The 20,668-nt window shown below is 36.4% G+C and overlaps 1 protein-coding gene across 1 annotated transcript in view; it reads right to left on the minus strand.

Annotated features, from left to right (window-relative positions):
• Positions 1-20,668, minus strand: part of Galphao (G protein alpha o subunit) — a 362,612-nt gene that overhangs the window by 255,429 nt on the left and 86,515 nt on the right. The window contains exon 2 of the mRNA XM_081756619.1: positions 2,528-2,570. Within this exon, the coding sequence (XP_081612745.1) occupies positions 2,528-2,570 (43 nt within the window). The remainder of the gene's footprint in view (positions 1-2,527; positions 2,571-20,668) is intronic.

Here is a 20,668-nt window from a genome sequence, read left to right on the forward strand (position 1 = left end):
TGCTGCCTTATTAGTCTCATTGAAGGTACATTTATCCTCTTTTGTCTCAGAGGAATCTCACTTTTTGTTTGCTTTTTTCTTTGCGTTAATAGCCTCTTGCATTTCTTCGTACCATCACCATGACTCTTTTCCTGCAGGGAAGTCTTTCCTAAAGTTCTACCCAAAATCTTCTCTGCGATCATTAGTACGTGTTTGCTCTTTACGCGGCATCATTTCTGCACAGCCTCTTCGTGCAAGTTTACTTCTTACGTAACATTTTCTTTAAACGATCCCTTAATTTCTCCACTTTCAATCTACACTATCTAATTTACAGCTTTTCATTTCGCGGCTTTCTACTGTATCTACTCGCAAATTTCCAGTCTACTCTCACCACTTTGCACTGCGGGACCACGCTTTCACCATTTATAACCGCGCAATTTCTAACTTCTTTGAGATACTATCTTTGGCACAAAATGTAATCGATTTTACTTTCTTTCCCAGTATTCTTGTAAGTCAAAAGGTACTCCTTCCTCTCCTGAAAGGTACTCCTTGCAAATCGCCAAATTGAATACCATCGCAAAGTCTGTCACTCCTTCTCTTTCTTCCTTTCTCCTACACCCCAGCCACCGTGTATTCTCTCAGTGCCTTCCCTGCTTCTACCGACATGCCCATTCAAATCACTACCCACAACTACTTTTTTCTCTATCGCAATGCTGCCTAGTTCATGGACCAAATTATCCCAGAATTATACCTTTTCTTCCTCCTCGCAGCCTACTTGCAAACCACATTGATCATTGTGTCCCTGTACATTTTGATACTTATCACTCAGTTCTCTCTTCTATTCACACTTACCACATTATATTTTATATCATTAGAAAGAACTATCCCCCGCGCTGTTTCTTCCTTGTCGATTTGCTCCACTATACAGCAACTTGTAGCTGCCTCCTAGCTCTATTATTTTATTACCTTTCCATCTTGTTTCCTGCAGGCACAGGATCTTCAATTTGCTTTTTTCATCAGCCCTGTAATCTCTCTTCCCCCTGCAATCATCGTCCCGACATTAGCTATTCCCACCTCGACTCGACACTAGAGGTCTGCACGGGCCGGAATTTTTAGCCCGGGCCCGGCCCTGCCCGTGAATTTATACTGTGAGGCCCAACTCGAATCCGAAATATGTTTTAGTATTTATGCCCGAGCCCGGCCCAAGCTCGTGTGATAATCAAATGAGCCCGAAATAAGCCCGAATTACATAAACTTTATAATTTACGCAAAATTATATTTTTATTTACAGCAATTAGAAGTTTACTTTTGCAGTTGTGCTTTAAAAGTTCTCCAGAAAGAACGGTCAAAACGTCCAATAAATATCGTTGTACGGTACATTTACAAAGTTAGGCCCGAAAAGGTCCGAGAAATATGGTTGTATATTTAAAGATTTATAATCCGAGCCCAGGCCCGAAGTGATATATACTTTATAGATCCAAGTCCGGCCCGCGGGCCGTATCGAGCTCGGCCCGAGCCCGTGCAGACCTTTACCGTGATTCTCCCTAATATCATTGATCTCGCGCTTTACTCTCCCCTCAAGCTCTTTCTGACTAGTTGAACAGGGGTGTATAAAATTCCGCCGGGTTGTCAGTGCCGGCTTCAGCAGAAAAAGTCATACTAGTTCGTTGATATACACTAGGCAAATTAATGTATCTCACTTAAATCATTTAATGAAAAAATTTTGCCTCGTTGTCACAGCTACGTTATAGCAGGAAAACGTCAAACCTTGATATCGGTTCACTACCCAATCGAATATACAACATAAATATACACTGTTTCTCACCAGGATGACCGGGAAATTATTGATTTCGTAGAATATACATCTCAATATGTTTAGAGAACTTCATGGCTAAGCGGTTAGCATAGGGGCCTTTGGTGTGGGAAACTCGGGTTTGATTCCCGACGGGAGCTCATATGGTTCGGATTCCACGTTAATCAGTATGCCCCGTCTCATATAGCCTCGTTGCTGAAAGAGATGTTAGGCAACAACTAGATGTTAAGAGTCTTCATCCCGGTGAAATTAAAATACCGCTAATTTTACATTAATTATGTGATATCTTCAAATAGATAAAAGCTAATCGAAATGTGGAACAAGAGCGCCCTAGACAATAATATTTTACATAAGAAACCGTTATCACGACTCACTTATCTGCTTTCAATTTCGAGCCATTTTGAAAATCGGCATTTATTTTCGCGTTTCTAAACAGCTGAAAACGGAAAGCCACTAGGTGACTTGTGATAACGGCACTTCACGCAAAATAATATTGTCTAGGGCGCTCTTGTTCCATATTTCAATTATCTTTTATCTATTTGAAGATATCACATAATTACTGTAAAATTAGCGGTATTTTAATTTCGCCGGGATGAAGACTCTTAAATCAACTCAACTCAATATGTTTAAAGAAGTCATCTCGAATAGCAGTTCATCCAAAGACAATCAAGTTTCATACAACAGCATAATCATAGAAATTGGTAAATTAATGAGAGATAATATTGAACTACTTACTTCATTTGCTTGACTATTGTACTCTTCCCTGATTCACCAGCACCTGAAACGAAAGAACAACAAAATATTATTTCGTTTATATTAACAGAACAAGGGTGGAAATGTCAGGCGTCCCTCACCCAATACAACAGTAAGATTTAATGTAACAACCATACATATTGTTATATGACAAAACATTTAATCTAAAGTGTACATTACTTAATTTTTACTGAAGATTATATCTAAGTTCATTTATGTATTCTGAAAAATAAACAGTAACTTGGCGCTATCCACTTGGGTACAATATGGACATTTGCCAGAGTTAAGTACAGAGTCAAATTTCACATTTCAAAGATCAGGTGATGTAAAGACAATGAACAAAATTAGAATGTAATTTTTCTGTGATATTATTACCATTAAATTAGAAATAACATATAGGGTGTCCCAAAAATAAGTAACTATATTTAGAAAAGCGTTCTAATAACTGAGTGATTTGTATATAACTTGATAGTATCTTTATACTACTGTAATACTATGTTTATTGTATTTCCACCACCTCCAGTTTCAATAGAGGTAAAGAATGTATTTTTTTTTATATATTGAATCCTTACCAAAAAACCATTTCTTACCATCTTATCGTTTCTACTCTCATAGTTGTAGACATACAAACGAACGGTCACAGACGCTACATGAATCTTACTATCTTTATATATAACATCGTTGAGAAGCCTAATATAAAAAAAATAATATAAAATATAATTTGAGTTGCCAAAGAGAGGGCGTAACCCTCTAATGGCTGGGAGTGAGAACTTATTTTCTACATGATGAAACTTAATTGATGAATAAAGATTTCATTATGTTTCCCTATTCCCGTACCCTAAAAAAAAAAAAAAGCGTAATTGCAATTAAATGAGTAATTCATTAACAAGTATCCTTCATTTGCTTTTCATATACTTAATAATATAATAGCTTGGGGAGGCACGATGACTCACTATGGTGTGAGGGGTTCCAGGCTACTTGAGTTTGTAGTAGACAACATCGTGGCCCCGTGGGTTTTCTCGGAGTTCTCCCGTTTCCTTCCACATTCTCTTTACACCAATTCTTTCAAAATCATTCGCTTTCATTAATCATTTGCCCACTCTAATTTACAGGCCATAATTGTAAGACATAAAACTAATAATAATAATAATAATAATAATAATAATAATAATAATAATAATAATAATAATAATAATAATAATAATAATAATAATAATAATAATAATATGTGTAGACCACGTGAAGGAGTTTGGTCTGTATGGCGTGATATTTTCTCAATTAATATTGAAACCGGAAGTGATAGTAGATTTCAACCATTTCCGGTTTCAGTAGAGAGATTACAGTGGAAATGGAATATAAATATTCTTGGGAATATATGCGTAAGTGATTGCAGAAAACTTTTTCCGCTATCTATTATTCCAGAGGTTCTCAAACTTATTGTTACCGCGACGCACATTAAATAATAAAATGTATTTTGTGGCCCACCTACTTTTATTCAAATACACATGGACATTCTACGTAATGGGGGTGTATTTCAAACTAATTAAATTTTGTAAATCATATCTCTAATTTATTATTTCCTAGACTAAAAAAAAAAAAATAAAAATTCACATGATATATAAAAAGTAATTGGAAAGCAAAATCTCTGTACAACTATTCATAATGAGTCGCATGCGATGCATGTGCTTGTTTTCGATATTTATTAATAACTGTATTGATATCCGCGCTGACGAATTAGGCTACTATCAGGCGCAAGGAATTGGACATTTGCAGTGGATTTCTGTATTTAGTCTTGAACCTCGCCATCGCTATTGCTTTACATTTTTCTATGTCTTTAAGGAAATAACCAGGGCTCTGAGTAACCACTTACTGTATTGTTCACCTCATTAACAAACGCTTCCAATTTTCATTTTCTGAATAGTACTTCCACAATATCAAAATAAAATTTCCATAATTAGAAGGAAAAACTTCTAGCGATCCACCGAAAAAAAAAAACGACCCGCGTAACATCAATGGGTCGCAACCCACACTTTGAGAAACGCTGCATTATTCTATAGCGATCAACGTTAAGATGAAAGTGGTTGATTTTAGAAAGTTTCCGTTTGAATAAAGACTTTAAGACAGAAGACAGTACCTATTCTTAGAACGATAAATCGATTCAAAAAAAAAAAAAAAAAATCGCTTCCCGTTAATCTTATTGTATATGGTCTTGATCCTATGTATATCAATATTGAAACCGGAATTTTTAATGGATTTTTATCAGTTTCAGTTTTAGTAAAGAGTTAAGAACGGACATAAAATATATTCTTGAGACGCTTAATCGATTGCCAAAAAAAAAAAAAAAAAAACTTTTCGCTATCTATTAGCGTTGTTTCTCTATAGTGATTCCGATTTGAATACCATCTTCCTCAAAAAACTTGATTCCTAGCTTTTATCCTTCTACACCCTGGATCAATTGATGGTCATTTATCAAGTAGTTCTTGGGATTTATTGTCTTCCGACGGACGGACACATTTTTCTTCCTGGGCGGACGTTCAAACAGGTAAATATGTATATAAAGGAATTCCTTTAACTGCTTAAAATCTCTCTATTTCTCTCTCTCTCTCTAGCGTTGGCTTCGCATTCAGGAGGTCGTAGGTTTGATTCCCGCTGCCCCGACCATTCTGACGGGATTTCCAGGGTTTTCCTCAGTCCTACCAGGCAAATGCCAGGATGGTACCTACTAAATAGGCCCTGGCCTATATCTTCCCAAATCCTTTCCATTGTTGTCGTTATTGTTAGATATCCAGTATAAAATGGCCTCTGAGCTGTATCTGGTGATTGTTAAATAAATAAATATTTAAAGACACAATGAAAACCACGCATCCAATCTCTCAGTCAAAGAAAGAAACAAAAGCACAAATAAATAACTTGGAGCAAGAGTAATTTGACAATGCACGAAAGTTCCTCAAGATTTCATGAGAAGTTCCAACAGTCCACGTAACTGTTTTGATCACTGGCTCCTGCTGACGGCACACAATTTAGCTGAGAAGAGTAGTGCAACTAGCGCGCCCAGTGTAGACGGGCTTTAAGTAGAATAATACCTCTGTCATCACTTACAGTTTACTCCTTTAATTCGAATGACCGGTTAATCTGAATAAACTCAAATACTTCAAAACTGAGAACTAACATGTACTCTTAACTAATACGTCACTGGAACAACCTTCGCTGATTTTTTTCTAACTGTCTACTATTTTATGGACTAGAAATTGATTTATGAGAACGGGGTTTCATTGAGGTTAACTGATCGACATACTTATCTTGAACTGAAGTTAGCAGGTTTGTTTTTTTATGAACCAACCGTATTATTGTAATAAAAACTCTACATATAGATATCTGGAAAGAAAGGAATTTATTATTTTTTCATTATTTTGATATTTGCTTGAAGTTGAACGTCTTATCTGCATAAGACGTAAATCTATAATTTAATGCAGAATCAAAAGTTTTCATTGATGATCAAATCTAGGGTTACCACATGTTATCGATTTCACGAATAATTTTTGTTTTTCGGACCATAAAAGTGGCTTTGGCGGATTTTTAGGAAAATAGGTAAAGGCCCTGTTTTGGGGATGAGCAGACAGCTGATTCTACTTCAAAATTCATATTGACAAATATATAGCTTATATACAGTATCTGTAAGTCATGATTAATATTAACCCATTATCAGCCATTGTCCCTTTTTTGGGACGGTTTATTTTACTATTTTTTGAAAGTGTTTGGAAAGATATTCATCCAATATTTCATTTCCTCTCATTTGTTCACAGTCTTTTCTGCATGATACAGAATTCACCTATTAAATTCCCTGCTTTTAGTCGACTTTATATCTCAAACAGTTATGAATAAACACATTTTATGACATTAACAACGATACAAGTGTTTGGCTGGTAATGGGTTAATATTGTTGTAATGTTCGTCTAGAATGGAACTCGAAAGGGAACATTTTCGGGAAATGATCCTTTACGATTTCAAAAGTAATTTGAACGAGACACAAAGCTTTGACCGTTTGCAGGAGGCATTTGGGGACCTTGCTCCTTCCCGTGCTACAATTTTTCGGTGGTTTCGTGAATGCAGAAGAGGCCGGACATCGCTTAAAGATGAAGAGAGAGCTGGACGTCCGGCAACAGCTGTGTCAGATGAAAACATTGCCGCTGTGGAACAAATGATTAAAGAAAATCCTCGATCAACTTTCAAGGACATCGAATCTACAGTGAACATTGGATCGCCAGCAGTAACAAAAATTCTTCATGATCATCTTCGGCTCAGGAAGGTTTCATCTCGTTGGGTGCCTCACACTTTGACTGAACAGCAGAAGCGCATGCGTGTGGAATGGTGTGACGAAATGCTTGCAAGATTTGATGGAGGCAATTCTTGACGCGTCTCTGACATTGTTACTGGTGATGAGACTTGGATCTATCAATTTGACCCTGAAAATAAACGCCAGTCAACAGTTTGGATCTTTCCAGACGAAAATCCACTCACGAAAGTGAAGCGACCGCGAAGTGGGGGAAGAAGATGGTCGCAACTTTCTTCTCCAAATCTGGCCATGTTGCAACTGTTCCACTTGAAGAACAAAGGACTGTTACTGTTCAGTGGTACACCACTGTTTGCCTAACAAAAGTGTTCCAGAAGCTTTGGGAACGGCGTCCAAGAACTGGATTGCGTGGGATCCTGCTTCATCATGACAACGCGTCCGCACACACGGCCAACATTACAATTCAGATTTTGGAATCTACGGAGGTCAAACTTATGACTGATCCGCCGTATAGCCCTGACCTGACCCTGTGTGATTTTTTTCTGTTCCCCAAGATCAAAGATCGTATGCATTGGAAGAGATTTTGCAGCCCTGAAGAAGCTGTAGTGGCTTACGAGAATGAACTTTCAACACTTGAAGAAAAAGACTGGCAACACTGCTTCCAAAAGGGGTTTTCGAGGATAAAACTTTCGTAGTGACCCTCGTACGAGGTGCCTTCAAGTTCTAACGTCTCCTTCTATTTCAGCTACTTTACAGATGGAAGGATACAGTAGAGCACAATCATATTACAGGTTTTTTCCTCCCGTACTCGATATTACACAATTAATAATTACAAGCTAATCAGTTCGAACAGCATCCTCTTCTCTTTAGAGCTTGATTCTCGAACCTATGACACATTTTAGTTTTGTGATAAAAGCTCAAAGTTATATAAACAACTGTACAATCAGGAAGCAAAAATTAAAGTGTTTTTTTTTTTTAGAATTTTCTAATTATTTTAAAACAGATGAAAAATAAGTTGTAAGTTTGCATGACCGAATAAGTCTTTTTTTTCTATAATCGTAGCAAACAAAATAAGTGTATATATTCATATTTCGTTTTCAGTATGATGATATACCGTATGTTTCAGGAAAGTAAATAGAAATCCTTGACACTAGATAGTTATAGCCATGTACGTATTTTCCTCTCGCTCGCTGAATATTCCTAAACAATTGATTCTAATGATGTTATTTCGTGAATCATAAATAGTGTTACAGTAATTGCTTTCTTTTTACCTTTTTTATTTTAGAACAGGAAGTTTGAAACTTGTTATAGGTTTCTAGGTCTCTTTCAATCAGAGGTATTGGTGTTTCTGTAGCAAAAAAAAAAAAAGAAAAAAAAGAAAGAAAAAGAAAGAAAGAAAGAAAGAAAAGAAAAAGAAAGAAATTTTATACACTATCTCTTAGTTATCATTTCTCGAAAGTGAACGATTATAAAAGATCTGGTAAAACGTGAATGTGGAAGGAAACAGTAGAACCCGAAGTAAACCCACAGCCACTATTTTATCCACCACAAACTCATATGACCTGGGATCGAACAAGGAGCCTCTTGCACTACAGGTGAGCACTCTACTGAGATTTCATTATTCTTAATGTACAGAGTGTTTCAAAACAACACCGACAACGTTTAGGAGGTGATTCCTGACACTAAGATAAGATAAAAAGTATAGATCAACCTGGGTACAGAAATCCGTCATTTCAGAGTTCTAGGCTGCCGAAAACATGAATTTAACATGTCCATAGCTAAAATGCTATGGGACCTTCCGTAGTCGGGTCAAGACTTCCTTAGGAACTAATATGTGCGCTATCCAAAAATACATGTTTCAGAACCTTGCGGTGCTCACACGACAGAGTTTTATCAGGGTTGATATGTTTAAAACAAAATGTTTAAAACAAGTGTTTAAAACATGTTTAAAACGAGGGCTGTTGTTTTATTCAGTTTGTTTTAAACGTTTTAAACAAATTGTTTTAAACGTGTTTTTTTTCGATGCTGGTTGGACATGTTTAAAACAACTAAAATATCAGATTGAAGAAGCTAATTTAATTTTCTAACAAACAACCCATCCTCCGCAGGATTTGTGCATGGAGTAAATTACAAGCAGAGTTATATTCTTATTATAACAGCAATTACTGAACGAAATTCTGCACATCAGTGTGCTTATAACTAAACCAACGGAAGTTCAAGTGAAGTATTTGAACATTTCATGAGATATACACCATTGAAAAGCTTATAGACCACAAATTCCAACGAGATAATATGCGTGAAATTCCCGCCGTATTCGTAGAAAAAGAACAGACATAAAAAATCATTAAAAATATGAAAATATTGACTTTGCGGAGCCCTGGCAACCCTTGCAGTTACCTGCGCTGACAAAATGATGCTAATGTGTAGGTCACATACTTGTGACAATAATATAAGAAATGGTAGCCATTGCTGCCATTGCGTAATGAATTCGTTTTATGTAAGAAATATTTTTAAAAAAAATATGCGCAGAAAAACATTCATTGAATTAGACATTCTCTCCCCTCCCCCACTATAGTACCACGTCCATATGCAAATCATTTTTGCTGCACACATCATGTATACGAACAAGAATTATGCTTCTAGACCACTTCAGTGAAATATATCTTGTGTTATACGGGACCGTCCCGAAAATAAATGTAAATTAACCAAATTTGACCCCTCTTCCTCTATAAACAACAAGTACACATACAGGTTACTATCATGTAGGGGACTACTTCATTGCTTCACATACCAATTTTTATGGATGTACCACACAGAGGGGAGGAATACTCGCCAAAACCTGATGAAAAAAAAATTGATGAAAAAAAAAAACTTCATCCTCCCTCTCTCGGCCGTACATACGTATCCCCCGTATATACATAAAATGCAAGTGGCGGAAAGCTTTATCTGTCAAAAATACTTTGGTACCAAATCACCTTTCTAGCTTAAGTAAGGAGTGAGCTATTGATGTTTGTTGTAAAAATAAATGTAATTTACGTCAAAAAACTGAAACTCCAAAAATTGGCTAACTTTGTCCCCTCCCTGCTCCCCATAATAAGCAAGAAGTACAAATCAGGGTTGGCAAAAACCATGGTTTTTATTGAAAAAACAAAAAAACCGTTTTTTTTTTTTTTTTGGTTTAAACCAGGTTCTTTTGGTTTAAATAATTTGCTCTATATATTCATATCATATATGGACAGAAATAAGTTTGTTTCGCCTTGATGTTATTATGCAACTACCGGGTTATGCTGGAAGGGATCACATAAGCTTAAAGCGGAATAAAAATCGTTTCTCGAGTTACATCCGAGAGAAATTGTCCTCCATTTGAACTCGGAACCAGGACTAATTGGCCACAAATGCGATACGTCTGCCGACTCACTCACGAAGGAATCCTGATAAAAATACGTTGTACTGATCTTTACATGCTTCTTAATATAACTGTCAAGAGTCATTTCAGAAGGACAAAAAGATAAACAGTTGCACAAGTGAAACCATTATACAGAATTACATATGGACAATTTCAAAGTACTACGGAGTACAGAAGAACTAATTTAGTTCGAGTTAGTTAACAGCAACTTTTATTGGTCCAAATTAAAGAAATACAACGACTTAATTTGCATATTAGTAAGAAAAGTGAATAAAGATACGAATTATTTGAGTCCACTTTGGCTCAGACTCATTTATACATAAATAAATACCAAAGAGACTTCTCATTTCACTAAATGTCTCTCGTGGGGTCTGACCCCCCTCCCCCCACACACAAAAAGTACGGCATTTCGATGTATTTTATCAATAGTAAACATTGAAACGAAACAATATTTAGATTTTTTCTTTGATTGCAATTAAATAAAAACAATAATAGCAACTACAAAAAATCACAAAACAACATTTATAAACTTATATATATATATATAAAGTTGCTTATGCAGTATAATCTTTTTGAGTAATGAATGGGGAATTTAGGTCTGAATGAAACGTGAACCCACAAACGTGTGTTCATCAAGATTTTACAAACACTTACACTTTTAGGAACATTTTTCGTTTTTTGGTTTAAACCAGCCAACCCTGGTACAAATACACGATATTACCATGTAGTAACCTACTTCATTGCTTCATGTAACAATTTTTATGAATCTATCCCCCAAGAGGGGAAACGGCCCCCAAAAAACTGTTGAAAACAAAACAAAAAAAAAACACGATATTTACCCTCCTCCCACATACATAAAATGCACACCAGGAAAGTTGCATCTTTGAGGAATAAATTAGTACCAAAACCATCTTCCAGCCGTAATTTGAGATTTAAGACTGAGCCATTGAGGTTTAAAGCCCTGACACAGCAGTTGCGTCAATGGGAGTTTAAAGATGAAGAATGCAGACGACCAGTAGAACGTAACACAAAGAAACTAAACTACATATTCTGTGAACGGAGATCGGGAAAATCCCGATTTTTCTCCGGAATTGAACATTTGGGCGGATCGAGATTAGGGAAGTTCCCGAAATTTGATCTAGCGGTTGAATATAGATGGCAAGCAGTACCTAAGAGTGTAAAAATGTAATATATATGCTTATGTAGATTATTGTTTTAAACAAAATAAACGTTTTAAACATGTTTTTTTCTTGTTTAAAACAAAGTACTTTGTTTTAAACGTTAAAAACGTTTTAAACAAAAAAAAACATGTTTTAAACATAAAAAACGTTTTTTATGATTTTTTTTAAAAAAAAACATGTTTTTTTTCAACCCTGAGTTTTATGGAGGGAGTTTGACAGCGGGCATGTAATTTGAAGTACTCTCCAACTATCTGTATACAAATTGTTGCGGAAGTACTGCAGGATTCTGAAACGTGGGTATTTGGATAGCGCACACATTAGTTCCTAAGTGAAGTCTTGACCCAACAACGGTAGGTCCCATAGTATTGGAGCTATGGACCTTTAGAGTTCATCTTTTCATGTTTTCGGCAGCCTATAACTCTGAAATGACGAATTTCTGCACCCAGGCTGGTCTATGTTTCTTATCTTGGTGTCAGGAATCACCTCCCAAACGTTGTCGGTGTTGTTTTGAAACAACCTATACAGTGTCCTAAAATAAGAATAGCTCAGGTGAAGAAGATATTGAAGGAAGAGAGAAGCATCTAATCAGAAGTATCGAGATGGAAATGAAGAAAAGGGCGGTGGCACTGTATTGATGTGAAGACACTAGGAGACACTAGGAGAAGAGGAAAAACGAATAAATTAAACCTTCGAGCTATACAAGGATGCTGATTGGAGAATAAAGTGTCAAATGAAGAAGTATTGGAAATGATAGGAGAAGAAAGGGATATACTGAAGAATAATTCGAAAAGAAAAGGTAGGATGATTAGACACATTATGAGATATGGAGGAACCATTCTATTGACTATGGGTAAAAGGACAGAAGGAGAAATACCTAAAGGAAGACTACAATTGGAATAAACACTACGAGAAGTAGGGAAGGAATGAGAAATGAGAATGAATAAGAAGGAATGAAAGGAATGAAAGGAATGAGAAGGAATGAAAAGTCTGGCTCAGGATAAGAATGAGTGGAGAGTTGCGTCAAAGTAAACGAAAGTATTTCAAACTGAGGAGAAGAGAAAGAAAATAAATACGTATGTAACCGAGGTATATCGAACTGACTATTTTAATAAGAGGTTGAAATGGGTAATATTAAAAGACCGTTAATAATAATAATGTAAAGAGGAAGAGAAGGACATTTGTCTGAGAAGAAATTGTATCCTGAAGGATGCTAAAAAGGAAAAAAGCAAAAGAGGCTGTAAGTAATTGGCGGTATTAAAATGTACAATAGCTTGATTAACACGAAGAAACTGAGGATCTAAAATATGGAAGCTTCTGAGGATGAGCAACTGGCCCGCCAATAATGGGCAGAATTCGTCTGAAGTCGTAACACTCTGTAAGCAGCCCTCGAAAGTAACTTAGTAGTGACGCCACTGCGAATAAGACTTCCTTTATCGGGAAGATTTGCACAGGAGACTAACAAAAAAGTAAAAGCCATATATTATTATGTAAACTTTGGGTTGTAAAAAAAAAAAAAAAAAATCGCATATTTGAAGGTCCAGCATTCCAACTTCTCATTTAAAAACCTTGAATAATAATCAAACCTACATGTAGAATAGCGAAAAGGCGAAAACATATACACACACATCCCACATTCCATTCCGCAGCAAATACGTTCAGTTGAAGAGAGGATGATTGAGGAGTGAGAAGGGAAGTCGGAAGTGACGTCATGACGGAAGAAGACATCCTGATTTTCCTGATGGGAGACAGAAACAGGAGAACGAATGCGTGTGAATTACGCTTGCGTCAAAAATGTCAGTCATTCTTTTTAAATTCTCCCCCTCGCTATCTCACTTTTCCTCTTTTTTTTTGCAAAAAATAAATAAACAAATAAATAAATAAAAAATAAACGACTTTCATGTTTTATTTTACTCATCAGACCACATCCCGAGGTCGAATTATTTTCAACTATTATTCTAGAACAATAATTTTTACGTAATAAAAGCTTGTTAAAGGTGAAAACAACAACAACAACAACAACAAAAGCATAATTCGGTACTGTATTATTTTATGTTATGTGAGCTGACTTGCCAATGACCAAGTTATCATTCCACTTAATTTCAGACCAACCTGTAACTATGCAATTAGCACGAAGTGTTATCTTTTGACCAGCTTGGAGCTCCTAAGTTAAGTCCACAAAATCACAAGCTAAGCGAGTAGAATCCTTGTTGAAACAGGGAGACAATTTTTTTTTTTTTATTTATTCCCATTTTATCAGACTTTGAAGTGCCAACAACTGAAGGAGTCAATGGAAGAAGGGCCTTGATTTGTAGAGAAATGCAGTTTTAATGTAGAAAAAATCTAAGTAACGTAGGTATTTTATCGTAGAAGTAGATACAGAATACTATTGCATGCCCCACAATGCATTTAGTCCAATGAGTGACACTAGGTGGCACTAGCATACACTTCAGTCACAAAACTCATGCTTGATAGAGGAGTGGGAATGCAAAAAAAAAAAAAAAAAAAACCTCATTACAGTCTGTAGTTTGATAAATTGGGAACGAAAATTTTATTTTCTTACTTGTAACATGTTTTAACAAGGCTCATTTTCAGATTGTGGGCATTTCCAGTGTTTCTTAAACGTGTTTCCACAAAATCATAGAACTGAGATGCAAACGGAAGAATACGGTGCGTTTATTACCATAATTAATTACCGAAGGGAGCTGTTTTACAAGACAGCATGTTATATTTTTTTCCATCCTGATAGAAGGGCTCTCTTTTGATCTTATGGTGTTGTGATAAACCTTACATAACCTCTAGGCGTGAACTTTTGGGTATCTGGTTGGTTCTCAATAATACATACCGATCCATTACGGACTCTATAACATATTACTAGAGACTGGCAGTAGAATTTACTAGAAAGAGACCATGTGTTCCTCAACATTTTATAGCATACTGAAAATAAAGCGCCTCTATAGGTTTCATTATTGGCGTGGGAGACCAGGGTTCGATTCCCGGTGGGAGCTCATGTGGTTCGGATTCCACGTTAATCAGTAGGTCCACGTCTCATCTAGCCTCGCTGCTGAACGGGACGTAAAACTCAAAATCAACTCAACTCAGATTTCATTACTAGCATGTTGCGCTAGCACGCGCCTCAATAGGCTTTCGAAATTCAAGACCTCGGTTTACTTTTCGCAGTTTACTCGGTTTTCTGAATTTCTATTGTCAAGCAAGGTATGGGGTAAGAAGTTCATAAATGATATACTGCATAGTTATGCCACAGCATAGAACCAGGAATATTCTTTAGCTGTCCTCTTGTTTTTAACTAAAATGTCGAAAAAAGTGTTTGATTTATAAGTTTAGAAAGAAAATGGTAAAACAAACTTGATCCTGGCATCGTCTGGCTAGAATATAAGTAGGGAAAGTAACACTTGTGTAAAATTAAATTACTGTGTTTTTGCGTAAATTACTGTGGGTTGCATAATGCCAATTACTCGTTTCATGACGGCATTACGGATTCAGCAGAGGGTTTGAATTACAGGTTTGCACGGGCTCGGGCCGAGACCGTGAGCTTAAGCCCGAACCGGTCCGCGGACCGGACTCGAGTCTACAAAGCATATATCACTTCGGGCCCGGGCCGTAAATTTTTAAATATACAACTATTTTTCTCAGGCCTTTTCGGGCCTAACTATGTAAATATACTGTTATTGCACCATTCTTTCTGGAGAACTTTTAAAGCACAACTGCAAAATTAAACCTCTAATTGTTGTAAGTAAAAATACAATTTTGCGTTAATTATTAAGTTTCTGTAATTCGGGCTTATTTCGGGCTCATTTGATTATCACACGGGCTGGGCTGGACTGGGCCCGAGCTAAGAATTTCGGCCTGTGCTGACCTCTAGTTTGAATAAAGAGTTAAGACAGAAGATGGTATCAGTTCTTAAAACGTTTAATCGATTTTTAAAAAGCATTTCTGGCTGTCTCTCATCGTTTCTCCGGTATGTAAATCAACATTGAAACAGAAAGTTTTGTTTCAGTATGAAATGAGTATGGATTGTTTAAGTATAAATAAGGGTGGAGATGAAATGTATGGCTGGGAAGCTTAATCGATTATAGGAAACTGCTTCTCACTATTTATTACCGTTTTGGCTCTATAATGATCAATGTTAAAACCGGAAATGGTTGATTTCTACAATTTCCGGTTTGAACATCACCTTCATCAACAAACGGATTTCCTGATTCTTGACCTTCTACATCCAGGTCAAAATTGATGGTGACCTATCACGTAGTTCTTCAGATTCTTTTTGTCTCTCAAACTCGCAATGGCAAACTCCGTAATAATTAAATCGGCGTTGAATCGCAATGGCGGCCCTAGCCCGGGGGCCTAGGCCCCTCAGTTTTGACTGAGAAAAACAATTCAAGCTATTATTTATATATTTTTGAAACTTTATAGTAAAGTTATGATATACCTGTCATAGTCTGGGTTTTGGCTAGCCCCCCCCCTACCTTCTAGATCCGCCACTACTGAACCGTTTAATACGGATTTTTGAACACTGTCCCCACTTGGTTCGAGGAATATTTCAATTAACTACTCACAGAATGAGATAAAATTCATCAAATTGCCCTATTGTATTACATTACATTACAATGGAGCCAATTTATCACTGTGGCTGCTTGTCAGTGTACTTCTGCGTTAATGTTAATTTCCATAGAATTTGTGGTTACCCACTTTGCTCAAATTTTTATTTTGTTGCACTATTGCCCTACAATTTAGATTTGTTTTTGTTTCACCTTATTACTTATTATTATAAAGCTTTTCCATGTTTATTTTAGTTAGCTTTTTTCTTTTTTCTTTTTTTTTAATTTCATTAGAATTTCATTTCCTTTCGTTAATCCCAGATAAGTGGATTGAAGGAAGATAGCGGTTATGTAAAAATATTTTCGGATTTAATGTGAAACGTCTGCTATGAATATTTTATAGATTTTATGTTGATTTCGGAGGTACCACATTAGAACCTAAATTACACAATTACACTACTCTGTAAAGTGTAAACATTGGTGAAAGTTTTATAATGTCCTAGTCACGAGTTTGCAATCAAAATGATAACTTCTTTTTAAAAAAAATCTGTATAAAAATTGTTTCTAACGAAAATAAAATAAAAATGGTTGAACACAAACGTCTGGCAACGCTGTTTCTATACTTGAGACTGAAGGGACTCCCAGTTTTTTTTTTTTTTATCTCCGACTAACTCAACGAAAAAAAAATAACGAGCAACGTAATAGATTGGCTGTAGAGACAACAAAGTTTTTCTTTGTACTGTGTTAAAGCCCCTTAAAAAAACAGCTGAGGGAACGTTAGGCGGTGAATTTTCATCCCTCAACTATGGACAGAAAGTGCTAATCAAATTGCATTATACTCCACGTCTGAGCACTCTAGAATTACAGATGTGAAAAAAAAAATCTTAAACATGAATTCAAAACTGGGTTCAATATTACAATGGGGAAAGATAGGATTGTCTGTGTTTGGAGTTCAATTGTATTTGAAAATATATATATATTTTTTAATTAGTTTATTTGTAACAACTTTGCTTTTACAAATCTAATTCCCTATAGGTCTACAAAACAACTGATATTAGAATAAATAGCAAAATATAACATCTAAAACATTGAAAAGTGGAACAATATATTATGGAAGAATATTTCAGAAAATGGAAACAGATTTCTTACACACACTACTACTAAGAGCTCCCTTTTGGCTAAGCGGTTAGCGTACGCGCCTTTGGTTCGATTCCCGGCGGGAGCTCATATTGTTCGGATTCCACGTTAATCAGTAGATCTGTGTCTCATAAGCCTCGCTGCTGAAAGGGACGCTAAGCTAAATTAAATCAAACCTAAACTACTACTAATAACTATTTTTTTAAATTTTAAATGTTTTACTTATTTTCAGTATTTACTGAACTGTACAGCTAGATAATAGTATTAAATAATTAATAGTATTGCTAAGCTAAATAATTAATAGCTAAGTAATAGTATTGAATAATTTGTCGTCCCACCATACAATACGTCCCTATCCATTCCATACTTTGTAAGTGTATTGGATAATTTGGCGTCTCGTCATATATAATGCGTCCCACTTAGGTGTAATTTGAGATGCTAAAATTTTTCTTAAAATTTGGGATGTCCCACCTAATTCGAGGCACGTTGCAACCCGAAAACAGTAAAAATTTCTTATTTGTTTACGGACATCAACTTAGGTTTTCATCTACAAGCTCGTATGAGCAGCATCACATTTTTACACTAAACCGCGCAGATAAAGAATAAGGGTGCTAGGCTTCAGGTTGCCGATCGCGAGACCTACGTGCCTTGGTTCCGAATTCTGTTTAAGTCATGGGTTTTACGTTGCCCTCTCATTATCTATTTCATTCATTCATTTCTCGTTTCCTTTACTCTACAGCAGAAATATTGTATGTAAAACTCGATAATAATATTAATAATACAATTTAAAATTCGAAGAGCCTTAAAGAACTTAGTTCATTTATCGAGATCATAATCTCTGTCTTACGAGACGATACACAATACGAGCATTCCTTCTCTTTCGACAGAAAACGCCGAAACATTCAGACAGAACTTGGCCAGAGGATTATGACCTTGTGATAACGTTATGATTCACACCAACATAATAAGCACGAGGTAACGAAGCCTCAAGAACTGCTGAAGATTAACAGCAAAAGACACACACTTCCCTAGCACTTCACTAATCTTTTCTCCCTCTCACTTTTTTTTCATATGTTCGAATCCAAATTTAGCTCGACAAACAGCGGCGGTACACAGAAGGGGGTAATAGCTGCAAAGCATGAATATATAACAGACAAAGCAAACACCGATAGCTACTTCTGGCTTCGATAAAAGCGTAGGCGAAAATACCACCTGGCACACACACGATGTTGCCAACAGGATATAAATTACCATGAAAATCCAGACAGAAAAAAGAGTGTTTGTCATAAAGGTATCAGCTTTTATAAAAACAAAATTCCTATCAACGAATTAAAAAAAAAGTAAAAGAAATAGATCTTGTCTGTTACTTGTTACGTTCAGTGCTGATTTCAGGGGGTGGTCCAGGACAAAATTCTGCCCTGAACACGAAATGTTTACCCTAGAGCAATTCTCCCATCGTGCTGAACCAGAGTTACAGTATTTTCGCAGTACCACTTTTACCTCCCATTTATTGAAATCCCCCCGGGAGGGAATCTTCTGAAATCATTACTGGTTACGGCTGTTGGGTATTAGGCCACTGATTTAGTATCCAGCATGCCTTTGATCCACGAGGTCGCGGGAGAGATTCTTGGTGGAAGGTCAACCAACGCACAACAACAGTTACGATCCCACTTCAAAACTGTAGATCTTGTGACATATAGCCCCTCTGCTGACATAGAACATAAATACAAATCAAATCATCTAATCATATAAGAAAGTATTCGTTTTTCTTCAAAATGAATATAAATTTATCCTTATTATAAAAGGAAAATTTCTCGGTCTATGAGTACCGCTAAATCCTAATAATTAACATTCGCTGTTCTTCTATGTGCGCTCCTTGCCTATGTAGGCGACTATAGTATCTGCAAGAACTCGTGAAGACTATAGTGACTGCGAGAACTCGTGAAGCCTGGACTCTACACCAATCATCCAACTGCTTTACCTTACGTATGATGCATCGGAAGAATTGAGCACAATTTGTGGAGCTGTCTTCCGAACGCACACTTGAGAAAACGTGGAACAGCAGAAGCACATGAACAATGTTGCCAAGCTTAGCAGATATGGCGAACGAGCGGAAGAAAAAGCTTAAAGAACTACAACACATACACTATCTATCATTCGGTTTAAACGGTAACAATAATAGTAGCAAAAATATAAAATAACTACAACAATAACAATAAAAGTATAAATATACAAAATACAACTTAGGGGCAATCCAACAACACTGTTTCCTTGGGAGATATTCTCAGTATTACGTCCCACGGGTATGCCGGTTAGGCTAAAGGAGAAGGTGATGATGAGAAATGAATGAAATAGAAAAATGAAGAAAGTGGAAGGAAACGGAAGAACCGCGAGAAAATCCACACACCCGGTGTTTGTCCACAACAAGGTTCACTTGGCTTGAGCGGGGATCGAATCAGGGAGGTCGAACCTTTTGACCGACGCTCCTGCGTACTAGAAGTCAGTACTGGGCACCTTGTATATCACATCGTCATTAAGAAATCATATATAATTAACTAGCAGCGTTCACCCCGCTTCGCTGCGGTCACCCCGGAACGCAATAAACTTTGTTACTTAGATAATTTTTACTTTTTCGCTTTCAAGTGATATGATAAAAACCATAGAAGATTGCACTAATGTTAACATTATATCGCCTGTCATTTATGTTAACCCGCCCCGCTTCGCTGCGGTCACCCCAACCCGCCCCGCTTCGCTGCGGTCATCCCGGAACGCAATAAACTTTGTTACTTAGATAATTTTTACTTTTTCGCTTTCAAGTGATTTATAGCGCCTGTCAGTTATGTTAACCCGCCGAGTCACAGGGTCATGCGGGTTGCATATAAATACGTTTATTTTTATACCTATGATGAACTAATAACAAAGGATTTGTACGTATGGACACCTGAATGGTCAATTATCTCAAGACACTGGTAATTGAAAATTAAAGTGATATGATAAAAATCATCTAGGGTCCACATCCTAACAACCCCCCAAAAATGAAAGAAATCGGTTCAGCCGTATTAGCGTGATGAGCGGACAAAGGATTTTTTGTACGTATGGACACCTGATTGGTCAATTATCTCAAGACACTGGTAATTGAAAATTAAAGTGATATGATAAAAACCATCTAGGGTCCAAATCCTAACAACCCCCCAAAAATGAAAGAAATCGGTTCAGCCGTATTAGCGTGATGAGCGGACAAAGGATTTTGTGCGTTCTCTTTTATATATATAGATTTCTTTAAGTAATAAGTAAAAACTTGTTTTGACTCTTATTGAAATGTTTGGATTGCAAGCTTTTTTTTTTTTTTTTTTTTTTTTTACTAAATCTATTTATTGCAAACCGAGAACAATATTGATATAATAGGGCACCAATACATTTTCGGGGCGACGCGATGAATCATTTACTCATTTCTAACATTTTTTCTTTCTTGCTCGTTCGGCGCCCTCATGGTATCAACGCCCGGGGCGACGGCCCCGATCGTCCCCTTTTCCTAGCTCGGCTCTGTCTATA

This window comes from Thermobia domestica, chromosome 1 (genome assembly GCF_964235325.1).
Source record: "Thermobia domestica chromosome 1, izTheDome1.hap1.1, whole genome shotgun sequence".
Lineage (NCBI taxonomy): Eukaryota > Metazoa > Arthropoda > Insecta > Zygentoma > Lepismatidae > Thermobia > Thermobia domestica.